General features: G+C 44.1%; 2 protein-coding genes across 5 annotated transcripts in view; one reads left to right on the top strand and one right to left on the bottom strand.

The window, feature by feature from the left end:
* LOC134483470 (uncharacterized) overlaps nt 1-27,327 on the top strand; it is a 192,172-nt gene that overhangs the window by 30,206 nt on the left and 134,639 nt on the right. The window contains exons 1-6 of one of the 3 annotated variants that reach the window (XM_087596356.1): nt 3,731-3,858; nt 4,926-5,085; nt 5,551-5,694; nt 6,328-6,494; nt 7,206-7,311; nt 7,430-7,698. The exons of 1 other annotated variant lie outside the window; for it this stretch is intronic. In XM_087596356.1, the coding sequence (XP_087452482.1) occupies nt 3,771-3,858; nt 4,926-5,085; nt 5,551-5,694; nt 6,328-6,494; nt 7,206-7,270 (624 nt within the window). In that variant the 5' untranslated portion in view covers nt 3,731-3,770 and the 3' untranslated portion in view covers nt 7,271-7,311; nt 7,430-7,698. Of the gene's footprint in view, nt 1-3,730; nt 3,859-4,925; nt 5,086-5,550; nt 5,695-6,327; nt 6,495-7,205; nt 7,312-7,429; nt 7,699-27,327 lie in introns of those variants that run through there. One more of the 3 variants, XM_087596357.1, reaches the window with a different exon arrangement.
* LOC134483469 (disks large homolog 5-like) overlaps nt 15,931-27,327 on the bottom strand; it is a 54,164-nt gene continuing 42,767 nt past the window's right edge. The window contains exons 1-5 of one of the 2 annotated variants that reach the window (XM_087596443.1): nt 20,501-20,600; nt 19,282-19,441; nt 17,938-18,081; nt 17,143-17,305; nt 15,931-16,429 (exon numbers count right to left, since the gene is read on the bottom strand). In XM_087596443.1, the coding sequence (XP_087452569.1) occupies nt 16,400-16,429; nt 17,143-17,305; nt 17,938-18,081; nt 19,282-19,441; nt 20,501-20,582 (579 nt within the window). In that variant the 5' untranslated portion in view covers nt 20,583-20,600 and the 3' untranslated portion in view covers nt 15,931-16,399. Of the gene's footprint in view, nt 16,430-17,142; nt 17,306-17,937; nt 18,082-19,281; nt 19,442-20,500; nt 20,601-27,327 lie in introns of those variants that run through there. The other variant, XM_087596445.1, reaches the window with a different exon arrangement.

Below are 27,327 nucleotides of genomic sequence, written 5' to 3'. Positions count from 1 at the left end.
TATACTCACATACATGTAAGCACATGAGTGGAAGCCAGAGGACAGCTTGTCCCTTGGTTCTCTCCTTTTTACCACGTGGGTCCTGGGGATTGAGTCAAGCTCATCAGACTTGACAGCAAGCCCCTTTAACTGTAGAGCACTCTCATTGGCTGCCAGTTGCCTCTTTCCACAAATTCTATCCATGGTGGAATGTTTACAGTTGTTATTCTCATGATTCCTTCAGCAATAGCGCAGACATCATTTACACTGCATTAGGAGTTATAATTCATGTAGATGTCAGGAGAGCTGGAGGCGTGCATGAAGAAGAGAGCCCACTTTCAATGTCATTATGTGGTATTGCCTTAGGCCCTTTTATACACTCCCCTGGCTTTGTCTGAGTATATGTTTGAGGTCTCTCTATGACTGTGCAAAGAAGTAAGAGATAGGGCTGGGCCACAAAATAGGAAAGTACTTGTTCATCCAAAAACAAAAACAAAAAACAAACAAACAAACAAAAATAGCTCTAGGGTTAAATATTGGTGCTAGTACTGAACTACACAGCCAGAAGGTATTTTTCTAAGTAAATAACACAATATTGGGGATGACAATATGATCAAATATCCTACAACATAAGTTTGCAATGTTACCTACATTTTATAAATCAAGTCTGACCACCGTTTTGGTTGTTTCCAATCCTGTCTGAGTGCATCATCACGGGAATCCCAAGGAAAATCAGAAATGGGTTCTTGAAGCTGTTGCACAGGGCCAGTATAGACCTAAATACCACAGAGGAAACCTTGATTCTTATCACAAGGGATCATTCACCATCCCTCTTGTCACATAACTTATGACAAGAGGTCACCTTTCCTAAACTTAGCCTTTTTCCCGAGTGCTGCAGAAGGGAAGACCTGGTGTCAAGGGGTCTGGATTCAAACCACAGGACACTGAATTCATTTAAATAGGTGTAGTTTATTAATGCACACACCAATACAGTTCAACCAGAGCAACAGCTCACAACTGTGTACTGGACATTGCTAGGCCCCGCTCATTGCAAAATCCACATGGGCTGGTGCACAAGTGTTGGAAATGCTTCGGTCTGTGGGCCCTGACTCAGGCCATTTTACACATAATTGTTCCTATTTTCCTTGAATCTATTGGGTCCTATGTGAAGAATACACTTGGGGAACTTGTTAAGATTAACAAACCTCATAACATACAGAACATAACAGGGTATGTGACCAGCACCACACAGTTCAACGTCAGAGTTTTTTGTTCTTTGTTAGTGTTTTTCTTGGCATCCATGATGTGGAGGCGTATTACAGAGCAATAGGAAAGAGCTGGCTGCTGTGTAACAAATTCACTGCTATTAAGGTAGGTATGGGGGCAAGACCTCAGCAATAGCCCTTAAGATCGGAAGGAGATGATGTGTTTAATAACTGAAAGGAGCTGCCTCAGCTGTGTTTCTCTGCCTGCTCAGTGCCCATTCAACATCACTCTGTCCCTGAACAGGAACTCAAGGTCTGCCCCCAGCTGCCTGTGAGCCAGGAAGAGGCACAGAAAGGCAAGGCCACAGCACTGGTTTCCAATCCCTCAGTAATGCTGGATTTCCAATAATGTACTTGTATACACAAATACACTGTGGTAAGTTGCAATAGATACTAATCATTTCTCACATAGGGCAGCAGTTGATTGCCTACAACTAATTCTATTAAAAAAAAAGAAACCTGGCTCTTGTAGAAATATATAAAGAAATATTTAGGATGGTGGGGGATGAATTCTGCCATGGACTGAACTCGTGGAAGTGGTGTTGGGAGAAAGATGCATGGTTAAATAGCCCACCAGGTTCACATTGTGTCAACTTGATTTAATCTAAGGACAAAGAAGTGGAGTATCTCTGATGGCTTTCTTCTAGTCCCTTTAAAGCATCACTGGGGTTTGAACTCAGAACTTCACACTTCTTGATGGGGCAACTACACTCAAGGAAGCTTGAGATTGTCATAGACACAGTATTATGCTATATATACAGAGTAGATAATACTAAGATGTTCAGATGGTGATGTCCATTTGTATGCACTCTTAATGTGGACCTAAAAAAAGAGAGATCAAGGTCCTTAAAATAGAAAGATCAGTTCCAGTTGTTTTCTACCATTCCAAACAGAACGACTGGTAGGGAGAGAATGGTAAATAATCGAGAATTCGTAGAATATGCTTTGAATGAAGTGTGGATTTCTGTGCTGGTTTAAAACAGGGTCTCAAGTATCACATGTTGCCCTCTACCTGGCTGGCCAGGATCACCTTGAGCTCAGATAAACCTCCTTTCAGTTTGAAATAATTAGGCTTAAAAGAGTGGCCTCCAAGGACTGTGCACACAGCATTAGCCTTTCACAGTTGAGGTGTGTAACCCACAACTATAGTTTTAGCCATGTTTTTCCATGTCTACCAGCTATTTCAGATTGTTGCTGTTCTATGCCTGACAATCAAGGATGCAGAAAAATAACCTGATACAGAGTAAGGACATGGTGATCACATCTTTGCCTCTTCCGTACATACTGGATGAGGTTTGTTAAAATTCCAATATTGCAAAAAGCTTTATATAGGGCCCATCACATTAAGGGTCACTATGCACTGTTCTATCTAAAATGGCCTAATCAGAACTGACTCCCATATAACACTTCCTGCAATCCTCATATGAGAAGCTTGAGCTTTTAGTTTTGACTTTGTCTTTTCTCGTTCTTTCTTATTTTTTGCTATATAAGTTGAGACAAAGGTAGTTAAGGCCATGAATTTGCCCCCAAAATTTGAACTACGGATGTGATCAATCAGTGTTAGTGGGTGCATTCTATAAAGTATTCATTTTTTACTATTATAAATGTGTTTTACTATGATAAATGTGTTACTACTTTTGTGTTTGGTGTGGTGGCCATTTCCCAGTGTACAGGTGCTGGGACCTTGCTCTATCCACTTAATGATGTTTATAGCCTCATTTTAGACATTTCTGTGCACCCTCTATATCTCTTCTTTATTTTATTTTTCTGATAGAAGCTCATGGTACATCTTACTCAGGCCTGTGATCAGTGCTCCTTTAGCGACATTGGTGCAGAGAGCAGAACCCCACAAGCAGCATGAAGTTCCCTTCACTGGTGTCTCCAATATTGCATTTTCCTCTGCCAACTGGTCTCCACACTTTTCCTAGCACCTTAAAGACTTCAACTCTTTCTCCTAATGAATATTCTGGCAATTGTCGATTGCTAAGCACATGACTTCATGAGTGTTCCCCTAACACACACCCATGTTGTAACCTACCATGCAGACTATTTCTTGATGTGATATAAAGCACCTGTACATAATGAGACAGGAGAACTTTTGACTGCATATTCAAGCTGGTGTGAAATCTCAGGAAGTTTTAATGGCTAATATTGGTGAATGAGGACAATTTGAGTTAGGATGAGACTTTTGGGGCAAGATATGGAAGGAATCATTCATTTAGATGCGTAGGAATTACTAAGGTTTTTATAATCAAGCCTTGAGGAAAATTTGGCTTTGGAAGCAGGAGATGCTCAGTGGCTCTGCCCCAGGAAAGTCTCCTGGAAAGGGCACCTCTGCTTATGCTCAGTACAGGGAGAACATTAGCAGGGAGGCAAAGTCTGCTCCCCATGACATCAGCTGTCCCTTCTATGACATTCTATTGTCTCCTAGAGAGTTCTGGAATCCTCTGTGATGTCACCAGTGTTGTAGTGACGACCAGTGCCCTAGTTTCTCTCAGTCTGAGTCTGGCAGTTACAAGCTAAGACATGTTTTCCCGTCTTCGCAAGCGTTTTGGGAGGGGGAACGTCGATTCTGGAGAGACTAGAGTGAAGGAGTCTGGCCTTTCGTCTCAAAGTAATGATGGATAAAGACAGCACTTCTGGGGAATGTGGGAAGTTCTGGGCAGTGTATTTTGAGCTTCCTGCCAGGGTGGCTGCAGGCTTACGCTGACCTTTCTAGCAATGGGCCACAACAACTGGAGCATCTGAAAAGGAATTGAATTTCCATGAATATCACAATTCCTGAAAGTCAGGATTTCAGAACTTTAGTTTCCCCATCCCCACTGGGAGGATATGGTAAGGCCAATGCTATTATACTGTGGACTTCTGGTCTTTACTTTTCAGTTCATTTGTTATGTTACATTGATATAATAACCTCATCAGTAGTCATGGAGGGTCCACCTTTTCTGAGTTTAGACAGGGCAGCAATGTATTTCACTATCATTGCTTCTTTAAATACAGTGGGTATCTGACAGTAGTAACAGGGAGAGATTGTGCTCCAGGCAATAACCTTATGTTCTTAGACCTTCTCTGATTTCTTCTAACTGGCAGGGTCATCGTTAGCTTTATATATTAGAGTGTGTGTTACAAACATGTTTCTAAAATACCAAAACTATTTGGATCGTGTAGACCAAGATTCAGCCTGTAACCTATTCGCACTGCTGGGGCATTTGGTATTTCACATAGGGACACTGATAAGTCTGTTGAACATATCCTCCCCGGAAATGCGTTTTAAAACCAAAGTTGTTGGCTTAGAGTATCAGGGTAGGGCATCTGAGTGTCTCCAATCACTCAAGTTTTCTGGATGGTGAATTTATCATCTGAGTTCTGAAGCCACAGGAGTGAGGGTCCTGAAACCAAGCTGTACCCTGTTCAGCTGATGATAATCCTGGAGAAGCCATCTCCGTGGTACATGTAAGCACGTGATGTCCGGCATAGGGAACACCTGGCTGCTTATGTCTCTTGGTATCTATAGAGTAGTGGGAGAACTGAGATCCACTGAGGAGGCCTCTTAAGCATAGACCAATCGCCTAGCAGTGACACTGGGTTCCTGGCTTATTCTCCTGTTTAGGCCTCACTGAGGTCTATGAACACTCTATGCATTCTCCCCATGCAGGTTCACTTGTGTTCTTCTACCTACAGACGCTGGGAGAGAAACATCATCCCCTGGCACTGAACTAAGCGAGAATCAGGCCAAGAAGGAAAAGGAGAGGCTGATTAAAGAGCTGCAGCTCATTACCGAGGAGAGAAATGACCTGAGAGATCGCCTGAGGTTTCTGACAGAGAGATCCATGAAGAACAGGTATGAATCGCTCCAAATGCTCTTGTTTCATTCCTGGGTCTGCAAGGTCACCTTCTTATCCTATTAAGGTTTTGGGTTCTAGAAAGCTGTGCCTCCCTAACCACCCTGTGCTAAACCTCACCTCCCATATAATGGAGATTCAGAACCTGACCCTTCCTGAGGAGTGAGATTGAAAATGGACTCATCTGCTTCCATTTATTTAAAAGCAGAACTTGTGGTCTGAATGAAGAATTCAGGGATAAAGTCAGGGAGAGTGAGTTCCCAGTGTGCATTTGCAAAGCCCTTTACAGCTGGTGGCTTTGCAAGATTGTAATTGCAGTGAGTTTATGGTGAGTCTCTGTACTTGCTAGGCAGGGGACTGAGTGCTGGAAGATCCAGGCAGCAGCCTGGGGTAATTTAGGACCCACCCTGAGTTCATATATTCCTAAATGCCGATGTTCATTGTATTCTATCATTTGGGGCCAGGTCACACTTCAGGCCAAATCCATATTATGAAGACCTGGAGAGAATGGAGGAGGCGGTCATGTCAATTCTGCACAACTTAGAGATGGAGAACACTGAGGTCCATGAGAACAACCATAAGCTGAAGAAGGAGATTACCTTCTCTAGGTAAGTCCTGGTCAGAAAGGCTATCACTTGTGGAATGGCCATTTCTGACTTTCTTTGTTCTGGATTGGACGGTCTTCAGCTCTGGTTCTATCTCTTGTGCTATTTACCCATCAGTGTTCCAGGGTCATTAGGACTCAGTTTTCAGTTCCATAAAAGATTGTTCCTCATCCCAGGATTGTTGAGGCATCTTCAAAAGGCTCTAGAGAGAACAGCACTGATTGAAGTCAGCAGAAGTTTATTAGGCTGACCTGGACCTATGGTGTCACACCAGGTTTTACAACACTCAGTGCGTGGACCACATGGTTAGCATGACCTTCTCTTGGTTCTACTGACCTCTTTTGAGGGTGTTGGCCCAGTACTAATTCATGTTGCCCCCATGCATTGGGCTTTCATGGATAGTTGTGGATCCATGTTCTTTCTCAGAGGTGTGGACACTAATTGGTGTCAGGCCAAGCAAACAATTTATTCTTCCCCGAATTAACTCTTTATGTTCTGTGCAGCAGCGTTATATGTATCAAGATGCATTTTATTAAGTCTTCATGGGTATCAGGGACCTGGTAGAGTTAGTGGGACTTGGGAGTAGGAATGGAAGAAAGGGCAAGCATGATCTTACTATGCAGACTGTATTTCCAGAAACCTGCTCAGCCAGCTCCTGATGGAGAACACATGTAGGAAGAAGTTGGTCCCACTGAAGCAGGAGAGCAAGGAGGTACATCTTGATTGTGCACTGAACCAGAAATATTTGGTTGACTTTAACAAGAAAGATAAAGACCATCAACGGACAGAACCAGCATTATCAGGTAGGGACCTGTTAGCTTAACAATATCTGATAAAATTTGCCAATTTGATACATCTTTGCTTCTCTTACCACCTTTCTAATTTACACTCACAACCAGCCAACCACCTCATGTAATGGAATTGTTCATTGCTCTGCCTATGCACAAGTATTCTGGGAAGTTAACCACTTTTCAGAAACTGAATTATTGTGCAAGCATATTTTGCTGCTCTTTTTGAAGCTGCATTATAGAAATGGTGACAGATGAATAACATATCATATTATTGCATATCCATGTGATACATTGGATCCTATGTAGAGTTTTGAACAAGTTCTTGGTTCTTTGACAAATGACACTCTGTGGTCATGTGATCTCTTGTGTAGGAAGCACCTTTGGGATAAGAACCAAGTGCAAATGTCAAATTAGTACTTGTCATTGGCTTTATCCTTGGTGACATATGGACATCTCCTTTCTTCCTGCAACCTGATGAGGTCTCTTGCCATTGCCCTGTTCTTGTTTTGCACTGGTATAAGTCTGGGTCCCATATTGTCAGCCCACATTACTGTGAGGCTCTCTGGAGATTTTGCCCTGCCCACAGAGTTAGCAACAATGATATCACTTAAAATGTCCATGTCGACTGTCCAATAGAACTGAGGTGGTAGAAGGCAGCATTCTGACAGCTGGCTTGCATTTCCCCACCAAATCAGTGTCTGAAAAACTGCCTTCCTCTCCCAGGTCTCAGAAAGTGCAAGAGAGCTGGAATTGGACACACAGCAGTAAGAGAGCTTCCTGAAGAATAAGTTGCTTTCTCAGGAGTCCCTGATGACCAACATCCTGAATGGTAACAACATTTTTTGGATGAGTATTCATCCTCTGAGTTAATTTGTCATTTCTTAGAGACGCTAAATTTATATACCACTAAGCCAGCCTGACTGATTGAAGTCTTACTTTCTTCTCAGAAAACAGCACTTGAGAGACAACTTGGGGGACCGCCTTTCATTATGTGGGCTAGAGGAGAAACAGCAATACATCTGTGCTTCTAAATATTCCTTAAGAATATGCTTTTAGAAATATTTTTGTTATGATTTTAATTGAAGTTTTCTTTTTGTTGTTTCATATTTATATGTTCTTGTTACTATTTTTACTTTCAAATATTTTTAAATATTTTTATTCATTTTAATCCTGTTTTGTTGTAAAAATGTATTTGTTATGAATAAAAATGGAATTCTATCTCTTGACTCTTAAGACCATCATTCTTACTCAAGGGTTCTGTCCCTTCCTGTGGACTTAGAACTGACAGCTACACATGGATCTCTGCATGTTCCATGGATCCTGGGCTAATAAGTGAATTCAAAGTCACCAAGGGGTACTCAGTGTGACAGTGTCTTTTGTGTGGAGAATGTGGCTGTTCCTCGGACACACACTTTATGATGTAATCACTGACACACTTTACCCAATTGTTAGGGTCCATGTGGTTCTTCTGAGAGAGCAGCAGGTGCTCTACCCTGTGAGTCATCACCACATCTCCTGCAGGTGGCTTTTGTTATTCCACATGAGGTGCTGTATTAGGTGGACAGGATCACCTATGATTAAATAGAGAGATCTCAGGAGATGTGTGTTCACAGGGAACTTACTGAGCTGTGCGTGCTCAACGTGTTAGGTTGCCAGGCATCCCTACAGGGCTCTGGTGTCCCCACTGCTCATTGTGGGTCAGGATCGTCCTCCAGCATCACTTAGTGTCCATATTAGAGCAGATCATTCACCTGTTATCAATGATGACCATATGTATTCTGCACATCTGATAAAATACAGAATAGAAACTAGCTTCTTGTAGGCCAGCTTGGCATAATCAGTTTTTTGATTGTTAGCAAGAAAATTATTGTAATCTAAGCAGTTTAGGAAGGAACCTCAAGAGCATCCATAGTGAATGCAGCCTGCAGCTGTGAACACAGGTTTCTTTTGGAGAGCAGGCCTGTGCAAGCCCAACCGAGGTGGGACAGTTCAAGCTACCCTTTTTCCATGGCCAATCTGGGATCGTATTGAGAATGTATTTTTTCCAGGTGACTGATTTCCAATTTGTGGAATTCATCTAACTTGCTGAGAGTGCAGGTGACTCAGAGAGTTAAAGTACAGAAGAACCAATCCAGTATGTCCACAAAAGCTTGCTGTCACCCCAGGGCTTTTAGAAGCTCAGCAGCTAGAGAAGCAATGTAGTATTTGGTTATTCTCATGCTTAGGTCTAGTCATTCACTATAAGCTGACCATGACACAAAAAGTGTCATCTGTGTCAAAACTAGTTGTAACTAGATTTACACCACACTATCACATCACTACCGTATTTGAGGTTCTCAGTTACTATCTAAGAACCTGGAAGAGGCCTGGGTCTTGCTACACAAACTCATAATTTATGTCTTCATGACACTGTGTGCTTTGTTCTGTTGATGCTACCATTGGCATACAATACCTTGGATACTTTGTGCTGACATCTGTGACATGAGACAATAGTTCATGTCATCCTATCCTGAATAAAATGTCCTTAGAGTACAGTGTAGTGGGAGGGGCATTCTTTTCCTGTGAGATAGCAAAACATTTCCAGTCTTCAGTCAAGTCTGACAGCCATTGTCCAGTACCTGTCTTGAGTTGTCCACATTTTCAGCTAAGAGTCTTCATCCAGGCTGCTCTATAATTCTGTAGAAGATTAATAGGGTTCCAGCCCTAGGATTTAATTCAGTGTGACTGCACTTGCCGAACATGCTCAAAGCCCTGAGATCCACCCTAGCCCTCTGTGCTTTAGAGAAAGAAAATAAAGAACCACATTGCAGTTGAAGTTTCTCATCCAACAAAAGGAGAGCCTGCATAGGGCCTTTAAGTAACTCTAAACCCCAGCTTCTGCCCACAACTCCCTCCATCAATTCCATGATTGGTGTGTTTTCACTACTACTCACTTTCTTCTGTGTGCAAAGAATGTGCACCATGTCAGTAAGTGTGTGTGTATGTGTGTGTTTGTGTGTGTGTGTGTGTGTGTGTGTGTGTGTGTGTAGTCCCTAGTGAAAAGTGTCGAGATACATGCAGACTCATGCTACTACTGTCCCATGGCACCTTGCAGGGAACCCTGAAATGGTGTGCTACTTTAATACAGTCTAAACCGGGTGTGCATGGTTTCTGTAAGGTCACCACTACAGAGAGCAGGAAAAGCTTCAGTAGTCACATGGATGTGATCAATCAGTGTTAGTCATGCCCTTCCAGCATGGTAGACTGCAGGTTGTCTGTCCCCATCACTTTGCTCTCTTGTGCCCAAACAATGCCAAGGTCAGGGCCGTTGAGCCGTGAGGCAGAGGCTCACCACCCTCAGTGCTGCCTAAGACCCCTAAGACTGTCTCTTTCGGGTGTGTGCGTGCTGGACACTCATGGATCCTGAGATCTCCGCAGCTGAGGTGAAACAGTACCGGAGCCATTGCAATGTGGGCACACATTTGGTTTTGGAGCTGGGCCACTCTTTGACTTTTATTGAGTGGAGAGACAACTGTTGGCTGAGCCTTTGGTGAACCGGATGGCCCCTGGCCACGTCAGCAGTCAGCAGTATCAAAGCTGAGCAACCAGTGTTTTATGTTTCATTTTGTCATCGCTGGTCAGTGTTCTGATGCCACAGCACATGGCTGGTCTCAATCTCCCCATGTGGCCACAATCCCTAATTGATATTGCCTCCACTTCCCAAGTGCCACTGGGATTTCTGTAGAACCCCTAAGGCAGCAGCAAGCAGGAGCTCCTGACTATTCCCTCCCTGCTCTCTGGATCTGCAAGTCGTTCTGTGTACATATGGCTATTCCCTCATATACTCTTGATGCCATGATACCTTAATAAACACTAGAATCATGCCCTGATGGCCAGTTTTCAACTGCTACCTGACACCATCTATAATCGCCTGGGAAATGAGGGACAGTCTGGATCAGACTGGCCTTTGAGCATGACTATGCGTGACTGTCTTCGTTGCTGTGGGAGATGCCAGGCAACCTCTTTTCTGATCCTAGAGTCCCTATACCCAGCCACTTGTCCCCTCTACAGCCAGACCCTACTTCTGCTCCTAGGCACTGTCTTGGACTTCCTTCCCTCAGGTGGCTTCTCTCCTTTGGTTGCTACAGAAACCTGTTATGAGGAAAGGAACAGGGAGTTAAGAGTTCAAAGCCATCTTCCCACTGATGTTCTTTCTCAGAGGTCAGTGGGACACTTAAAGAGTTTTGTGTATACATTTTATTAAGCAAGGGACAATCATGCATCAGACACAGGAAACTAACAGCACATCTACTGGACCTCCTTCAACACCTGGGCATCTCTTATGGCCTGTGCTTCTGTGTGCTGAAACCTGGGGACCAACTTCCTGTGGGGTTTCCCAGGGTGACTATGCACATTACTACACTGGCGTAAATCCTCAAAACTCACAAACATCAACAGGACTGCCACAGGAACGGTTCTACATCAACAGATACCACAGATCAGCAAGCAGAAGCATGGGAGGGTGGTGCTGTGGCTCACACACTTCTCTTTCCTCACTAGGGCAGGTGACCCACTGAAGAAAACAAGGGGGCAGCAGGATAGAACAGGAAAACTACAACCCAGTCCTTGCATTAAACACCCAAGCACATTTAGACTAGAAGAGAGAAGTTTGCCAAGAATGAGGGCCACTTTGGACATCCATCATCAATAGCCCTGGCTGTCTAGGCCAGCATCAGATCCAGCAGTCTCCAGGCAGCTTTCCGCCAGGCCCTCAAGGGTGCTAAGAGCATTAACCATGAAAAATAGAACAAGATCTCTGCCTCTTGCCTGACTGACAGCCAAGCATGTGTATGCCCTGGCTATGCTCATGCTGGGACCCCTTCTAGATATTAAGATATAGAGACCTGATAGTTGATTAGGACCCTGTTCGAAAAGGAAGACACCGGATATTTCCCTCTGGCATCCATATGTGCATGCATGGTTGTACAAGCTGGTAGAATCTCTCTCTCTCTCTCTCTCTCTCTCTCTCTCTCTCTCAAAGTTTTGAAGCACAGCAGAAGAATCTCTGGGACTCTAAGCCTGAGCAACCTCATCTGTGAGCCACAGCTTCTGTGTGAGAGCTCCTTTGTGTGAGAGGGGTAGGGTGACTGAGGAAGTTTGCTGGTGTCCATCCCTGGCCTGCATGTGCATGCATACAGAGACATGGACACATGCACATGCTGAGTACCCCTCATCCAATCCTGAAATCTGAAAACATTGAATTTCAAATCCAGGCATTCTCCTAACCTACACCTTCCCTAAGGAATTGGAGATGAGGCCTTGCAAGAATCCTCAACCAGTGAGACTGGCCCAGACCTTCTGAGATCCATTCTGCCCCAGGAGAACACAGCAGGTGGTATCAGGACAACACAGAAACTCAAGACTCCAGCCTGATGCAGGGACCGCCTGCTGGGTTAGAAGACTCAGCATCAGGTTCCTGAAGGAAAACATCACCTCTGAACACACAGGGTCGCTGTGGCTATGCCTTCAAGGCATCTTCAGCAGCAGCTTAAATGGACTAGAAATGACTATGGGAATCTGCCTGCAGGGTGATGTGAGAATCCTTTTGCTCAGGCTTGATCGCTAGATGTTGCCACAGAAAACCTTGAACTCTTCTTGGAGTACAGTCCAGGCAGAGGCTGAACACAAAACATTCTGATTATGAACTGAGTTTAACAGATAATCCGGATCCTGAAGGCCACAGGCCCAAGGTCTGCACTGTAGGGGTGAGGCATCACTGCAGGGATGACCACACAGTGCAGGGGTGAGGAGTCACTGCAGGGATGACCACACACTGCAGGGGTGAGGAGTCACTGCAGGGATGACCACACAGTGCAGGGGTGAGGTGTCACTGCGGGGATGACCACACACTGCAGGGGTGAGGTGTCACTGCGGGGATGACCACACACTGCAGGGGTGAGGTATCACTGCAGGGATGACCACACACTGCAGGGGTGAGATGTCACTGTGGGGATGACCACACACTGCAGGGGTGAGATGTCACTGCAGGGATGACCACACACTGCAGGGGTGAGGTGTCACTGCGAGGATGACCACACAGTGCAGGGGTGAGGTGTCACTGTAGGGATGACCACACACTGCAGGGGTGAGGTGTCACTGCGGGGATGACCACACACTGCAGTGGTGAGGTGTCACTGCAGGGATGACCACACACTGCAGGGGTGAGGTGTCACTGCGGGGATGACCACACACTGCAGGGGTGAGGTGTCACTGCGGGGATGACCACACAATGCAGGGGTGAGGTGTCACTGCGGGGATGACCAGCAGTATCCCAGCCTTGGCCTGGGAATAGCCATTGACACCCACACTTTCTGGGGCAACATTGTCTCCTGAGGATAGAGTCAGGCCAGGAGCAGCAACTGATGTTCACGAGGGACAAACTTTCTTCACCTCCTGCCCATGCTGGCCCTAGGATCTGGGCTTTTTTGGTGACATGAGTGCTGAGCCTCCCAGGTAGATGGGTTTTCAGGGGTCAGGTGGTGATTGTCACCAAAGATATCCATAAGGATAAGTCATACTGTACTAATTCCCATATTAGATCCCTTCTCACAGGTCACAGAGGCCATAGTGGGTCCTAAATGTGGAGTCAGGTTCCTGTGCACTTTTGAGGAGACTGGTCAGACATTTAGGCTTCGTGATATTTTGTTGGCATTATTTTGGGGGGGATTTTATTTTTACTGTTGGGGCCAAACCTGGGGCTGCCATGTGGAGGGAAAAGCTTTGCCAAAGCTGTAGATCATCCCTAATAATAAACTCCTGAATTCTCCCAATCCTGGAACTATCTAGGTCCCTCACATGATGCAACCTTTGGGGCATTCCTCACATAGAATCATGGGGTGGACTGCATCCCAAAGCGAGACAGTGGGAAAAATTCCCCAGTGTCTCCCTGTGGCTGTGACGATGGGAGTGCTGACCAGTGGAATGCAGGCCCCATGTGAAAGCCTTTTGGTTTCTACTTGAGTGGAATCTTCACCATGCCTTTTTTTTTTTTTCTAGAAAGACAGGTTGCCCTGGAACTTACAGTCTTCCATCACCCTGACTCAGTTTCCCATGACTGGGATCATAGGCTTAAATTACTATGCCCATTTTTCTTTTTTGTATTTATAAATCTGCTAAAAAGCCAGAAGGATCCAGAATGTAAAATGGTGCGGTCCAAGGCATTTCCAACAGGGGATTCTTGACCTAGGAGTATCCAGACCAGTGTTTATTGTGTGGCTACTTCATTCCCATAACAGCTTATATTTGACAAAGAATTCCAAGTTGTGATATCACTGGGCAGCAGGTGATATCCCATACAGCAGGACTGACTCAGGTTGTAATTAAGGCTGGAGAAACTTACTAGGACCCTGGTAATCCTACCACCCTGGGGCCTTTAGATAGCCTTAATCTGATCTTCCCCCCTGTGCTATTAATCAATTGCTCTTGAAGGTAGATTTGAATTTACAGTCACTGTGAGGCAGGAGAATTAGGACCCTACAGTCACTCTGGGCTCCATAGGAAGAGCCTGTTTCAATAGTAAAAGAGGTCACCTGTGAGTTCTTACTGTCTTCCCTGAGGCCTTACTGCTGGAGTTAGACTAGCTGTCTCACCAATTGAAGTAGAGGGCAGAATGCTGGTGCCTTCTATAGTGAGGACTAGTGACAGATGGTCTATGGAAATTCTAGAAAGGTCTACAAGTATTTATGTCCTGTGCATGGGAACTGCTGGCTTCCCTGTGTCCTTTGCCTTTATTTTGCAGTCCATGGGGCACCTGGAAATGTCCCCAAACCAGGCTGTACACAGGGCCTGTCCCGTGACTCTCACTTGCACTCAGAGCCTGCCTGATAGTCATAGGTCTGACAGAGTCCTGACACCTGCAGAGAACACTATAAGGGACCCTGCAATCCCCATACTGCCCATCAGTGTCTATAATGTCCCTATACGACACTGAGACGATCTAAGCTCCTTCCAATCTTTATGCTGCATCAGAATCTGACCATTGCTACTTTTGCTCCTCTCATACCCACACTAGAAGCCCTGTACCCACACTAGTCCCAGCTGGCCTGTTGCCTACTGACATCTCATGGACTCTGCCCCAATATTCCCTCTTTGCCTGGGTCCCTGCAACTGTGTCCAGTTCTGGCTGCTTCCCTGCCTCCCCTCTTCCATTTTCCAAATGACCACATTGACACATGGGTTTCTGGGTCTCCCACTCCTCGGATGCTGGGAACAGGTTCATTCTTTGCTGTTTGAATGGTTGTACTAACACTGGAGGACCTTGCTTCAAGTAGTGGCAGTCAAACCTGGTTCTGATCGTGTCACATCTGTCCAGGCTGTCTGTGAGACTGTGGAATGCGCCTCTGTTTTGGCTGAGTGTTATTTACCTCCCTCATGGCCATGTGATAACCAGACCATGAGCATGTTCATTGTTTGGAAAGAAGGGTGTGGAGGACATATGCTCCTCACCCTAGCATTAGTGGAAAAAAGACATAGGTAGATGCTGCATTCTAGACCATCCTGGGCTATAGAAACTCTGCCTCGAAGAATGCAGGTGGAGCAGGGCTGGGGTTCAGTTGGTTGCCTAGCAGCCTACCACATTGAGCAGGCACTGCTCAACCACCTGTACATACACATCTCCTGAGATCTCTCTCCTAAATGGGAGGTGATCGTGTCCACCTAGTACAGCACATGCCCTGGAAGGACAAAAGCTACCTACAGGAGCTGTGGTGATAAATCCCAGGTTAGACCATCTGCTGCTCTCTCAGAAGAACCACATGGTCCCTAACAATCATCTACAATGGGGAATGCTATTCCCTCTTTTGGATCATGAGGGAAATGCACTCAGGAGTGGCCCAGACATACATTTGAAAAAAAAAGATCCATTGAGTTAAATGATAAAAATAAATATAATCAGCAACAATAAAAAACACAGCATATGAATGATCAAGTGAAACAGCACCTATAAAAACCTATTTCCCAAAATGACGTTGATGGTCATTATCTTTGTGGTTTAATACTAATGCTGTATTGTAAGAAAAACTGAGGCACATGGTTCTCCATTAGGATTATTCTATATTCCTTTGTGAAAGTTGTCATTTTTTCTGCAGCTCTACAGGCATGAGTGTGTGTTACTCAATATCTGGTGCACACAGTCAATAAGGAATGTGTGTTGTAGACTGATATAGACTAGGATGAGCAGAAGACAATACAGCATGGATACAGTATGTCAGTGATTACATCATACAGTGTGTGTCCATAAAAAAAGTCACATTATCCACACAAAAGACACTATCACCCTGTGTACACCTTGGTGGCTTTGAATTCCCTATTTACCCATGCTGCCTGGACCATGCAAAGATCCATATCTAGCTGTCAGTTCTAAGTCTACAGGAGGGGAAAGGACCCTTGAATAAGATGGTCTTAAGAGTCAAGATTTACAAATCAATTTTTATTCATAAGGAATACAATTTACAAAAAAACAGGCATAAAATGAACAACTAAAATGGTATAAAAAATGAAAAACAGTAACAAGAATATATAAGTATGAAATAACAAAAAGAAAACTTCAATGAAAATCATAACCAAAAACATTTCTTAACAGCATTTTCTTAATGAACATTTAGAAACACAGTTGTAGTGCTGTTTCTCCTCTAGGACAAGACGTCAAGGCAGTCCCCTCAGATGTCTCTCAAATGGTGTTGTCCGTATGAGAAAGGAGAAGGACCTCAACCAGACAGTCTGGCATACGGATACATAAATTTAGGGTCTCTATACATTGAGGAAATTATCTGAGAAGAAGAATATTCCCCCAAAAAGTCTTTGACTGTGAGGATTGTCGTCACAGGGAACTCCTGAGGAAGAAACTCACTCTTCAGGGGGCTGTCTTCCTGGGATCCGTCCTATGCCATGTCTCCTGCAGTTTCTGAGACCTGGGAGGAGAAGGCAGCTATTAAGACACTGATTTGGTGGGGACATGCATACCAGCTGTCAAGTTGCTGCCTTCTGTCCCCTCAGCTGCATTGGACAGACAGCACTGATCTTTTCACTGAAATCATTGCTGATATCTCTGCAGGCTGGGAACATCACCAGCAACCCTCACAGTACTGTGGGAGAACAAGCTGCTCCTCAGACTCTACCAGTGCAAACCAAGAATGGGGAAATGGGGAGAGACCTAATTGGCGTGCAGGAGAAAGGAGAAGGCCACATGATACCCAGATCAAAGCCAATGACCAGGACTCATTTGCCATTTGCACTTGGTTCTTATCCCTACAAGGTGCTTCCAACCATAACATGACCCCTGTATGACCTTTGTCACACGACCAAGAACTCGTTCAAAACTCTTCATAGCATCCAATCTGTGATAGGGAGATGCAGTCATATGATATGTTATTCCTCTGTCACCATTTCTGGACTGCAGTTTCAAAAAGGGCAGAGAAGTATAATTGCCAATAACTCAGTTTCTGAAGAGTGGTTAACATCCCAGAATACTTGTGCATACACAGAGCAATGAATAACTCTATCACATAAGGTGGGTGACTGACTGGGTGTGGGGAGATTAGAAAGGTGATAGGGGAAGCAAAGATGTATCCAATAGGCAAATGGTATCAGACATTGTTAATCTGACTCAGCTGCTTGTTCCTACCAAATTTTGCTGGGTCTGGAGGTTGCTGGCCTTCTCCTGTTCATCTTCATCCTTCGGGTTCAACTCAAACAAATATCGCTGTAACTCCTTGCTCTCCTGCTTCAATGTGACCAACTTCTTCTTCATACATGCCTGGTCCATCAGGAGCCGGCTGTGCAGGTTGCTGGAAACACACTCTGCATAGTAAGATCCTGAAGCCTCTTCCTCCCATTCCAACTGCCAAATCCCACAAAGTCCACCAGGACCCAGATACCCATAAAGACTTCATAGAATACATCTCCATACATGTAAGGCTGCTGCACAAACAGCAAACGGCCAATCCAGGGAAGAATAAATTGTTTCTGTGACCCAAGCACCAATAAGAGTCCATGTCTCTCCAAAAGAACAAGGGATCTACAACTACCCATGAAAGCCCAATGCATCGGGACAGCATCAATTAGTAGGCAGCAAATAACCACAAGAGGACAGTATGACCAAGGGAGGTCATGCAAACCATGTGGTCCACACATTGAGCTTTGTTAAACCTGGTAAGACCCCAGAGCCGCAGGTTGGCCTAATAACACTCTGATGCCTGAATCAGTGTAGTTCTATCCAGAGCCTTGTAAAGATGCATAGACACTGTGGTGAGAAGTCACAGTCTCTTAAAGAACTGAAACTGAGTCCAAAAGACCCACAGCACAGTGATATTTAAACAGCAGAAGACATGGACCCAGAGCTGCAGGCTCTCCAGTCCAGAACAAAGAGAGGCAGCAATGGCCATTCCACAAGTGATGGGCCCTTCTGACCAGTACTTACCGATAGAAGTTAATCTCCTTCTTGAGCTCCTGAAATTTCTCACGATGTTCAATGTTCTTTGTGTCTAAGTTGTGCAGTAATGACATGACCTCTTTCTCCTTTATCTTCAAGTTTTCATAAAATGGATTTGGCCTGAAGTAGGGGCTGGCCCCAGGAAGATAGAACCCAATGAACATCGAGGTTTAGGATTATATGAACTCAGGCTGTGTCCTGTACTACCCCAGTCCTGGAAGGACACTTTCTTAATTCTACATATTTGAATTTTTCAGCTTCAGAAACTTGGAATTGTGTGTCCAGGACAACAGAAGCTAAGCACCCAGATAAAGGGTTCCCTGGCTCACTTTTTTCAATCAGAAGGGCTGGATCTGCATTCAAACCTGTTATGCTGTCAAGAGCCTAGGCCACAGAGCTTACCAAACCACACACACACACACACACACACACACACACACACACACACACACACACACATCCAGAAACCTCTGATTTCATTTTTCCTGTTTTGACAAGTGGAATGCTACAAGCCGAATAACTAATATTCTAGAGGCAGACAGTACACATAATTCTGGAGATGAGACCAGATATTGCCACAAACTTATAATCTGCCCAAGGCATACAAATGTATAGACAAATGTGACCACACAGGCAAAGAACTGTACTGTTGAAAGTGGGGCTTCCAAAATAAAGTACTTACACCTCCATGAAACTATTATACAGGTATATCCTGAGGTCAAAAAACAGACCCCTAAATTCCAAGGGTGGAGGGACACAGAAACATATAAAAGTTGTGCATATGCATGCAGACCTGTGCACACACAGACACACAAACTGGGACACACCCACAAGAAAAGAAAATTAAACATACTCAGAGAATGAGAAAGAGAGACAAATATGGAAAGAGCACAATGAGAATCAGTAGAAATGTATGCACCATTACTGTCTCAGTGTTTAAGGCACACAGACAAGAAGGAACAGGCCAGAGCCTCAGGCCTTCTAGTTAAGCATGGAGATGAACAATGTGGGACCTGTTACCTAAGGGTGCTGCCATGAGATGATAGCGTTCAGTCACATTCCTAGCAAGTACAAACACTGTCCACAAACTCACAGCACCTAGAACCTTGCAAAGCTGCCACTTGTCAAGGGCTTTCCAATTGTACACTGGGAACTCATGCTCCAGTGACTTTATCCCTGAATTCTTCACTCAGATCACAAGTTCAGATTTTCAACAGGCAGAATCAGAGAGTCCATGTCCAAACTCACTCCTCAGTAAGGGTCAGGTTCTGAATCTCCTCTCTATGGGAGATGAGGTTTAGAACAAGGTCGTTTGTTTGGAGCAATGCATACCTCTTGCTCATGGATCCACCTGTCACATAAAGGAGGCGATCTGTCAGCTCATTTCTCTCCTTGGTAGTTAGCTCCAGTTCTCTATTCAGCCTCTCCTCTTCCTCGTTGTCCTGCACCTTGTTTAGGATATTTTCAGGGGATGACGTCTGTCTGCAGGCCTCTGTAGGTAGAAGAACACAAGTGAACCCGCATGGGGTGAATGCATAGAGCATACACAGACCACAGTGAGGTCCAAACAGGAGAACATGCTTGGAAGCCAGTGTCACTGCAAGAAGTTTGGTCTGTGTAAGAGGCATCCTAAGTGGATCACAGTCCCCCCACTACTATATAGAGACCAAGAGATGTAAGCAGCCAGGTGTTCCCTATGCCCGCCCACACAGGCTTACAAGTACCAGAGAGATGCCTTCTCCAGGATTATTATCAGGTACGCAGGCTACAACCTGGTTTCAGGACCCTCACCCCTCTGGTTTCAGAAGTCAGATCATCAATTCAGCATCCACAATGACTTGATTGATCAGGGAAACTCAGATATCCTACACTGTTACTCTAGTCCAATAACTTTGCATTAAAAAGTCATGTAGGGGGAGGACATGGTCAACAGACTTATTAATTCCCCCTACTGAAATGACAAATGCCCCAGAAGTGCCAATAGGTTACAGGCTCTTTCTCTACCTGCTCCATATAGTTTGGCTACTGTAGAAAAATATCTGCCACACAGAACCTCTAATATATGAAGGTAAGATTGGCCCCGTCAGCCAGAGGTAGTCAGAGGAGTTCTAAGAATATAAGGTCATGGCCAGGAGCACAGTTCTCTCCCTCTTACTACTGTCAGATAGTCACTGAATTGAAAGAAGCAATGAAAGTGAAGTACATTGATGCCCTGTTTAATTCAGAAAAGTTATACCCTCCATGACTCCTGGTGGTGTTATTATATCAATTTAACATACCGAATGCACTGTAAAAGTAAAGACTAGAAGTTCACCCAATAATAGCATAGGCATTGCCATATCCTCCATGTGGTTATGGAGAAACTAATGATGTGAAAACCTTGACTTTCAGGAATTGTGATAATCATGGAATTCAATATCTGTGGAGATGTTCCAGTGGTTGTGGCCCATGCTATAAAGGCCAGCTGAAGGCCCCCACACTCACCCCTGAGAGGAAGATCAACATACACTGCCCAGAACTTACTCCACATTCCCCATGTGTCCATCATTACCTTTAGGTTTCGTTTGCTTCACTCTAGACTCTTCTCTATCAACATCAACTCTCCCAAAGCACCTACAAAGACGGGAAAACATGTCTGTGGATATATCCTTTGGACACTAAGAGAAAAAGTAGGGAATTGGTTGTCACAACGATACTGGTGACATCACAGGGATTCCAAGGTCTCTCTAGGAGACAATAGAATGTCCATGAAGGGACGGCTGATGTCACGGAGAACAGACTTTGCCTCCCTGCTAATGTTCTCCCTGTACTGAGCAAAAGCTGATGGACCCTTTTCAGGGGACTTCCCTGTGGCATAGCCACTGAGCACCACATGCTTCCAATGCCAAATTTGGCTCTAGGCTTGATTGGAAAAACCTAAGTCATTGCTATGTATCTAAATGAGTGCTTCCTCCCCAATCCCTGCACAGAAGTGTTTCATCCTACCTCAAATTCTCCTCAGTCAGCAATATTACCCATTAAAGATTACTGAGAAATCACACCAGTTCCTATAAGTAGCCAAAGAGGTCTCCTGTCTCATCATGTGCAGGTGCATGAAATCACACCCAGAAATAGCCTATAGGATAGGTGGCAATGTGGGTGTGTGTTATAGGTACAACCTGAAGCTTTGTGCTTAATATTTGACAGTTGCCACCAGATTCTTTAGGAGAAAGAATTGCATTCATTATGGTCCTGGCAACAATGTGGTGATCTGTTAGGAGAGGAAACTGAAATATTGGATCCACCAGTGAATGCACCCTCAGACTGAGTGTGGGGCTCTCCTCTTTGCACTTAAGTTACCAAAGCAGGATTGCTTACAGGCCTCTCTAAGCTATAACGTGTGATTTCATCTGAAAAATAAAATAGTCAGCAGATGTGGGGGGGGGATGCAGCCAAAGGAGTAGGAGAAGCCTAGAGACATAAGTCAGTGGACAGAGTAAGAAACAAGCATCTTCACTCCTGTTTCGTGGATCACCCAACAAAACACAAAAGCATGTATCGTACTAAAAAAAAAAGCCAGTTATTTTATTGAATGCATACACTAATACTGTTTACAGTATTAGTAGCAAAGCTCAGATTTTGGGGGCAGATCCATGACTTGAACTATCTTCCTGACAACATATAAATCAATCAATCAATCAATAAATAAATAAATAAATAAATAAGAAAAAAAACCACAAAAATAAAAAACACAAAAAGCACAAGCCTCTCATGTGAAGTTACAGAAGAGTGATCCAGTGGTCACTTCTGACCAGGCCATTTTAGCTATGACAGTGCATAGTGACCCTTAATTTGATGGGTCCTATATAAAGCTTTGTGCAATATTGTCATTTTAACAAACCTCATCCAGAACATACATAACGACACAGGATATGATTGCCATGTCCTGGCTGTGTATCAAGTTATTTTTCTGTGTCCTGATTGTCAGGCATATTACACCACCAATCTGAGATGGCTGGTAGACTTGGAAGAAAGTGGATATGAAAGATCCCCGTTTGATATCAGTACAGCCATTTCTTAAGCATGAGAATCTTTTAAGCTGGCCCTCGCTTAGCCCCTAGACGTTAGACAATAGACCAGAAAGTACAGAAAGCACATTCCCACCCACTCTCTAGGAAGCTGCCCGACCATAAGAACAGAGGGTATAGAACATATTTACTGCAGGGCAATTACAAGACAGGAAACATCTCTGGGAAGCTGACTGATCACTATAGAAGTGAGATGTCCTTGGTACTGAATGCAGCTGTGCTATAGGCTGACATCGCTATAGCCTTGTCCTGGGAACCCCAGAACAGAAACACCTGCCAAGACAGATATCCTTGGTCCTTGTCCTGGGAACCCCAGGATAAGAAAACATATATCAAGTCAGACATCCTTCCTACTGAAATAGCTACATTGATGTGGTTACGGCCTTATCCCAGGACGAGAAACATCTGCCTAGTTATCCTTGGCACTGAAATAGCTGAGCTAATGAAACTGTGTGATCATAAATGACTGTTTAAGCTGTACATTTCTGTTGTTTGAGGCTCCTCACATCCCTCCTCGTGAGGACCGTGTCGAGCCCCAGTGCATTGGTATCCCAAAGTAAACCTCTTGTTTTTACATCAAGACTGAGTCCTGTGTGTTCATGGGGTGGTGATTGTCCTCAGGACTGGAGCGAGAGTCTCCTCTGTCTGAGGGTCTTTCAGATAAAGCTATAGTTGTGGGTTACACACCTCAATTCTCATTGGCTAATGCTGTCCTCACAGTCCTTGGAGGCCCCTTTGTAAGACTACCTGTTGGAAAGTAGAAGCAGCTTTATTTGAGCTCAAAGTGAACCTGACGAGCAACGTAGAGAACAAGATGGGGTAATTGAGAACCTGTCTAAAACCAGCACAGAAACCCACCCTTCATTCAAAGCATCATCTACCAATTCTTGAATTTTTACCATTCTCTGCCAACCAGTCTTTCATTCAGGAAAGGTAGAAAAAAAGTGGAAATGATCTTTTTATTCTAAGGACCTTGATCTGTCTTTCCTTAGGTCCACGTTAAGAACAAATGAAATGGGTATCACCATCTGAACAACTTAGTATCACCTACTCAGCATTTCTAGCCTAATACTGTGCCTATGGCAATCTCAAGCTTCCCTGAGTGTTGCTGCCCCAGCAAGAAGAATGAAGAACTGAGGTCAAACCCCACTTAACCTTTCAAGGGGTTAGAAGAAAGCCATCAGAGATACTGCACTTCTTTGTCCTTAGATTAAATCAAGATGATACAACGTGAATCTATTGGGATATTCAACCATACATCTTCCTCACAACCCCACCTATCTGAGTTCATTGCTTGGCAGAATTCATGCCCCACCATCCTAGATATTTCTTGATTCATTGCTGCCAAGGGCCAGGTTTCCTGAATTTTGTTTTTTGTAGAATTGGGTGTAGTCAATCATAGTTGCCCTCTGTAAGAAATGACAAATATCTATAATAACTGACCACACTGGACTTGTGTATACAAGTACAGTGGTGGAAAATTCAGCATAACTGAGGAGTGGGAAATCACCACTGTGTCCTGGCCTTTCTCTGCCCATATCACAGCTCACAGGCAGCTGGGGCAAACCTTGAGTTCCTCTGTAGAAACAGAGTGATGTTGAATGGACACTGAGCAGGCAGAGCAACACAGCTGAGGCAACTCAATTCCAGCAACAAATGCATTATGTGTTTCCCATCTTAACAGCTCCTTTTGAGGACTTGTCCCCACACCTAGCTTAAACACAGCAATTTTCATACATGCCTGCCTGCTATTTCATATTGTTGCTGTAATACGCCTCCACATCATAGATTTCAAAAAAGAAAGAAAATAAACCTGACAGTGAGAAGGGTGATGCTTGTCAACATCTAGTGTGTTGGGGGCCCAGGTATGGTCACAAATAACCAGGACACAGGGGATGCAAAGCAAAGGCAGATGCAACTGCATGCAGCTGCAAGTTTATTAACCCTTATACAGGCATGAATATGGATTACCTCACTTTCCCTTTTGGCAAGATATAATAAGATCGTTATTCCCATGATATCAGGAACGACTGAGGCAAGACTAGGCAAAGAAGTGAGACTAAGCAAAGGCTTCTCCTTAAAATATCTGTATAGCAAGTCACCCCTCTTGCTAGTATCACAATCTACTTGTCATACCCCAGAGACCATGAGAGCTGCTTCCACAAAAAACGGACACAGTACAGCATAGTGTAAGGTAAAGTGAGAAAAACATTTTCTTCTCAAGGGCAGCGTTCCAGCCCCTGCTTGCATCTCTCAGCCGTCTTTCCTTGATCCTGTCTGGGAAGTGTATCTCAATGATTCCTCAATTTCTCTCTTTGTCCTTTTGTTTTAAAAGTAACACTTTCTATAACATAGCTAATTGTCCTTGAAGGGGTTTAATCATGCAAAAAGAAAGCAATATAATATGTAATGTATGCAACCTTTAATGAGTGTATCTATTTTCTTAGGGGTATTATTCAGATACCTTCCCAGATCTGGATTTAACTTTGATAATTGTTATCTGTCTACAAAATCAACAATATCGAATGAATATTCCAGTTTTCTGGCGTAAAGTCCTCGGGAGTAAGAACTAATGATTTTGGAATTTGCTCGGTGTCTATTGTTATGTCCCTCATTTCATTTCTGATTTTTAATTCATGTATTGTCTCTCTTGTGCATTGTTAGTTTGAGGAAGGGGTTGTCTCTCTTGTGGATCTTCTCAAAAAAAAAAAGAGGAAGAAAAGAAAAAGACAGCTCTTGCTTTCCTTGACTTTGTATTTTTCTCTTTGTTTCTAAAGGCTTGATTTCAACCCTGAGTTTACTCCTTTCATCAGATCCTACCAGACTCTCTATGGGATGAGGCTTTGCCTCACTTGGTAACAGCAGCATGGAAAAAATGAAGCTTCTGCTGATCTCTGTTGTGGTGTTGCACATCACAATCTCACCGAAAACCATGCATAGCCTGGTTTTAGGCTCTATTAAAGCAGCCCAGTATTTCAGTGTTACCTGCAAGGTGCCATGGAACGGTAGTAACATAATTCTGCATGCACATCGACAGGTTTCTCCACAGTCTTCTGGGTCATTTGATAATAATTTATAGTGAGTTCATGGATGAACACACACACACACACACAAACACACACACACACACACTTTACTTACATGGTGCATATTCTTTGCACACCAAAAATAAAGTGAGAATTACTGAAAATGCACCAATAGTGCAATCGATGGAGGGAGCTGTGGGGAAGCTGGGGCTTAGAGTTACTTAAAAGACCGGATGCAGATTCTCCTTCTATTGGAGGAGAAACTTGATAGACAATGTGGTTCTTTATTTTCTTTCTCTAGAGCACACAGGACTAGGGTGTCAGCTAGGGCTTTGAGCATGTTTGGCAAGTACTGTAGCACTGAATTAAATCCTAGGGCTGGAACCCTATTAATCATCTACAACAATTACAGGGCAGGCTGGATGACGACACTCAGCTGACAATGTGGACATCTCAAGACAGTCACTGGACAATGGCTGACACACTTGTCTGAAGACTGGAAATGTTTCTCGATCTTGGAGAGGAGAGAAGGACCCTCCAACTACACTGTCCTCTAAGGAAGTTTATTCAGGTGAGGGATGACAGGGACTGTTTTGTCTCACGTCACACATGTCAGTAGAAAATATCCTAGGTATTGGATGCCGCTGTTAGCATTAACAGAACAAAGCCCATAGTGTTGGGAAGATTAATAAATTATGAGTAGGATTAGAAAACCCCAAGCCTCTTCCAGGTTCTAGGAGAGCAAAAAAAAAAAAAAATACCATGAAATACAGCATTAATGTGATAGTTTGGTTAAATCTAGTTACTAGTTTCTATTGTGATACCTATTGTCAGTGCCTGCGCCGACAGTGTGTGAATATCGGGTGTAGGTTTGTGGGGTTGAAAGAAAACACGTACATGGGTCACCCCTTTTTAGCGAGTGCCACCAAGGCTTTGCTGAGATCTCCTTATATACCAGAGGCAAAAGCCGTGGAAAATCAACAAGGCAGGTGAAAATCCCCAACCAGGAAAATAGGACAAGTCTGTGTGGTGAAAGTTCCAGCCCAATCAGGGGCATAAACAGCTTCTTAAAAACAAGAAGCAGGAAAGCTCAGTGGGGAGGAAGGGTGCCATGGAAAATCCCAGCCCCAAATCAGGGGCTAAGAGCAGCTGTCAAAGGTGTAAACAATTTCTTCCTATAGCAGGCTGAAAGGCTCAGCGAGGGGAGAGGGAAACACCAAGGTAGGGCCCAACAGGAGCCTTCAATGGTGGCTCTAATGTTTCACTTTCCTCTGCCAACTGGCCTGCACACTGTTTCTAGCACCATAATGATTTCAAGTCTTCCTCCTAAGGAATTTTGTGGCAACCGTTGAATGCTAAGCACAAGGCTTCATGAGTGTTCCCCTAACACACACCCATGTTGCAACCTTCCATGCAGGCTATTTCTTGATGTGATTTCAAGCACCTGTACATAATAAGACAGGAGAACATTTTGACTGCATATTCAAACTGGTATTATTTCTCAGGAATTTTTAATGGCTAATATTGGTGAAGAAGGATAATTTGAGTTAGGATGAGACATTTTTGGGCAGGATTTGGAAGGAAACATTCATTTAGATGCATAGGAATTACTAAGGTTTTTATAATCAAGCCTAGAGGAAAATTTGGCTTTGGAAGCAGGAGGTGTTCAGTGGCTCTGCCCCGGGAAAGTCTCCTGGAAAGGGCACCTCAGCTTATGCTCAGTACAGGGAGAACATTAGCAGGGAGGCAAAGTCTGCTCCCCATGACATCTGCTGTCCCTTCTTGGACATTCTATTGTCTCCTAGAGAGTTCTGGCATCCTCTGCTATGTCACCAATGTTGTAGTGACAACCAGTGCCCTAGTTTCTCTCAGTCCGAGTCTGGCAGATACATCCTAAGACATGTTTTCCAGTCTTAGAAGTGTTTTGGGAGGGAGGATGTCGATTGTGGAGAGACTAGGGTGAAGGAGTCTGACCTTTCGTCTCAAGGAAATGATGGACAAAGAAAGTGGTTCTGGGAATGTGGAGTAAGTTCTGGGCAGTGTCTTTTGAGCTTTCTATGGAGGTGGGGTGGGGGGAGGGATGGTGGGCGTCCTGCAAGCTTAAGCTGACCTTTCTAGCAATTGGCCACAACAACTGGAGCATCTGCAAAGGAATTGAATTTCAATGAATATCCCAATTCCTGAAAGTCATGGATTTCAGAACATTAATTTTCCTATCCCCAAAGAAAGGATATGGTAAGGCCAATGCTACTATTCTGTGAACTTCTGGCCTTTACTTTTAAAGT

The sequence above is a fragment of the Rattus norvegicus genome, chromosome 19 (assembly GCF_021556685.1).
Source record: "Rattus norvegicus strain SHRSP/BbbUtx chromosome 19, alternate assembly SHRSP_T2T, whole genome shotgun sequence".
NCBI lineage: Eukaryota > Metazoa > Chordata > Mammalia > Rodentia > Muridae > Rattus > Rattus norvegicus.
This window is presented reverse-complemented; position numbering and strand designations above follow the sequence as displayed.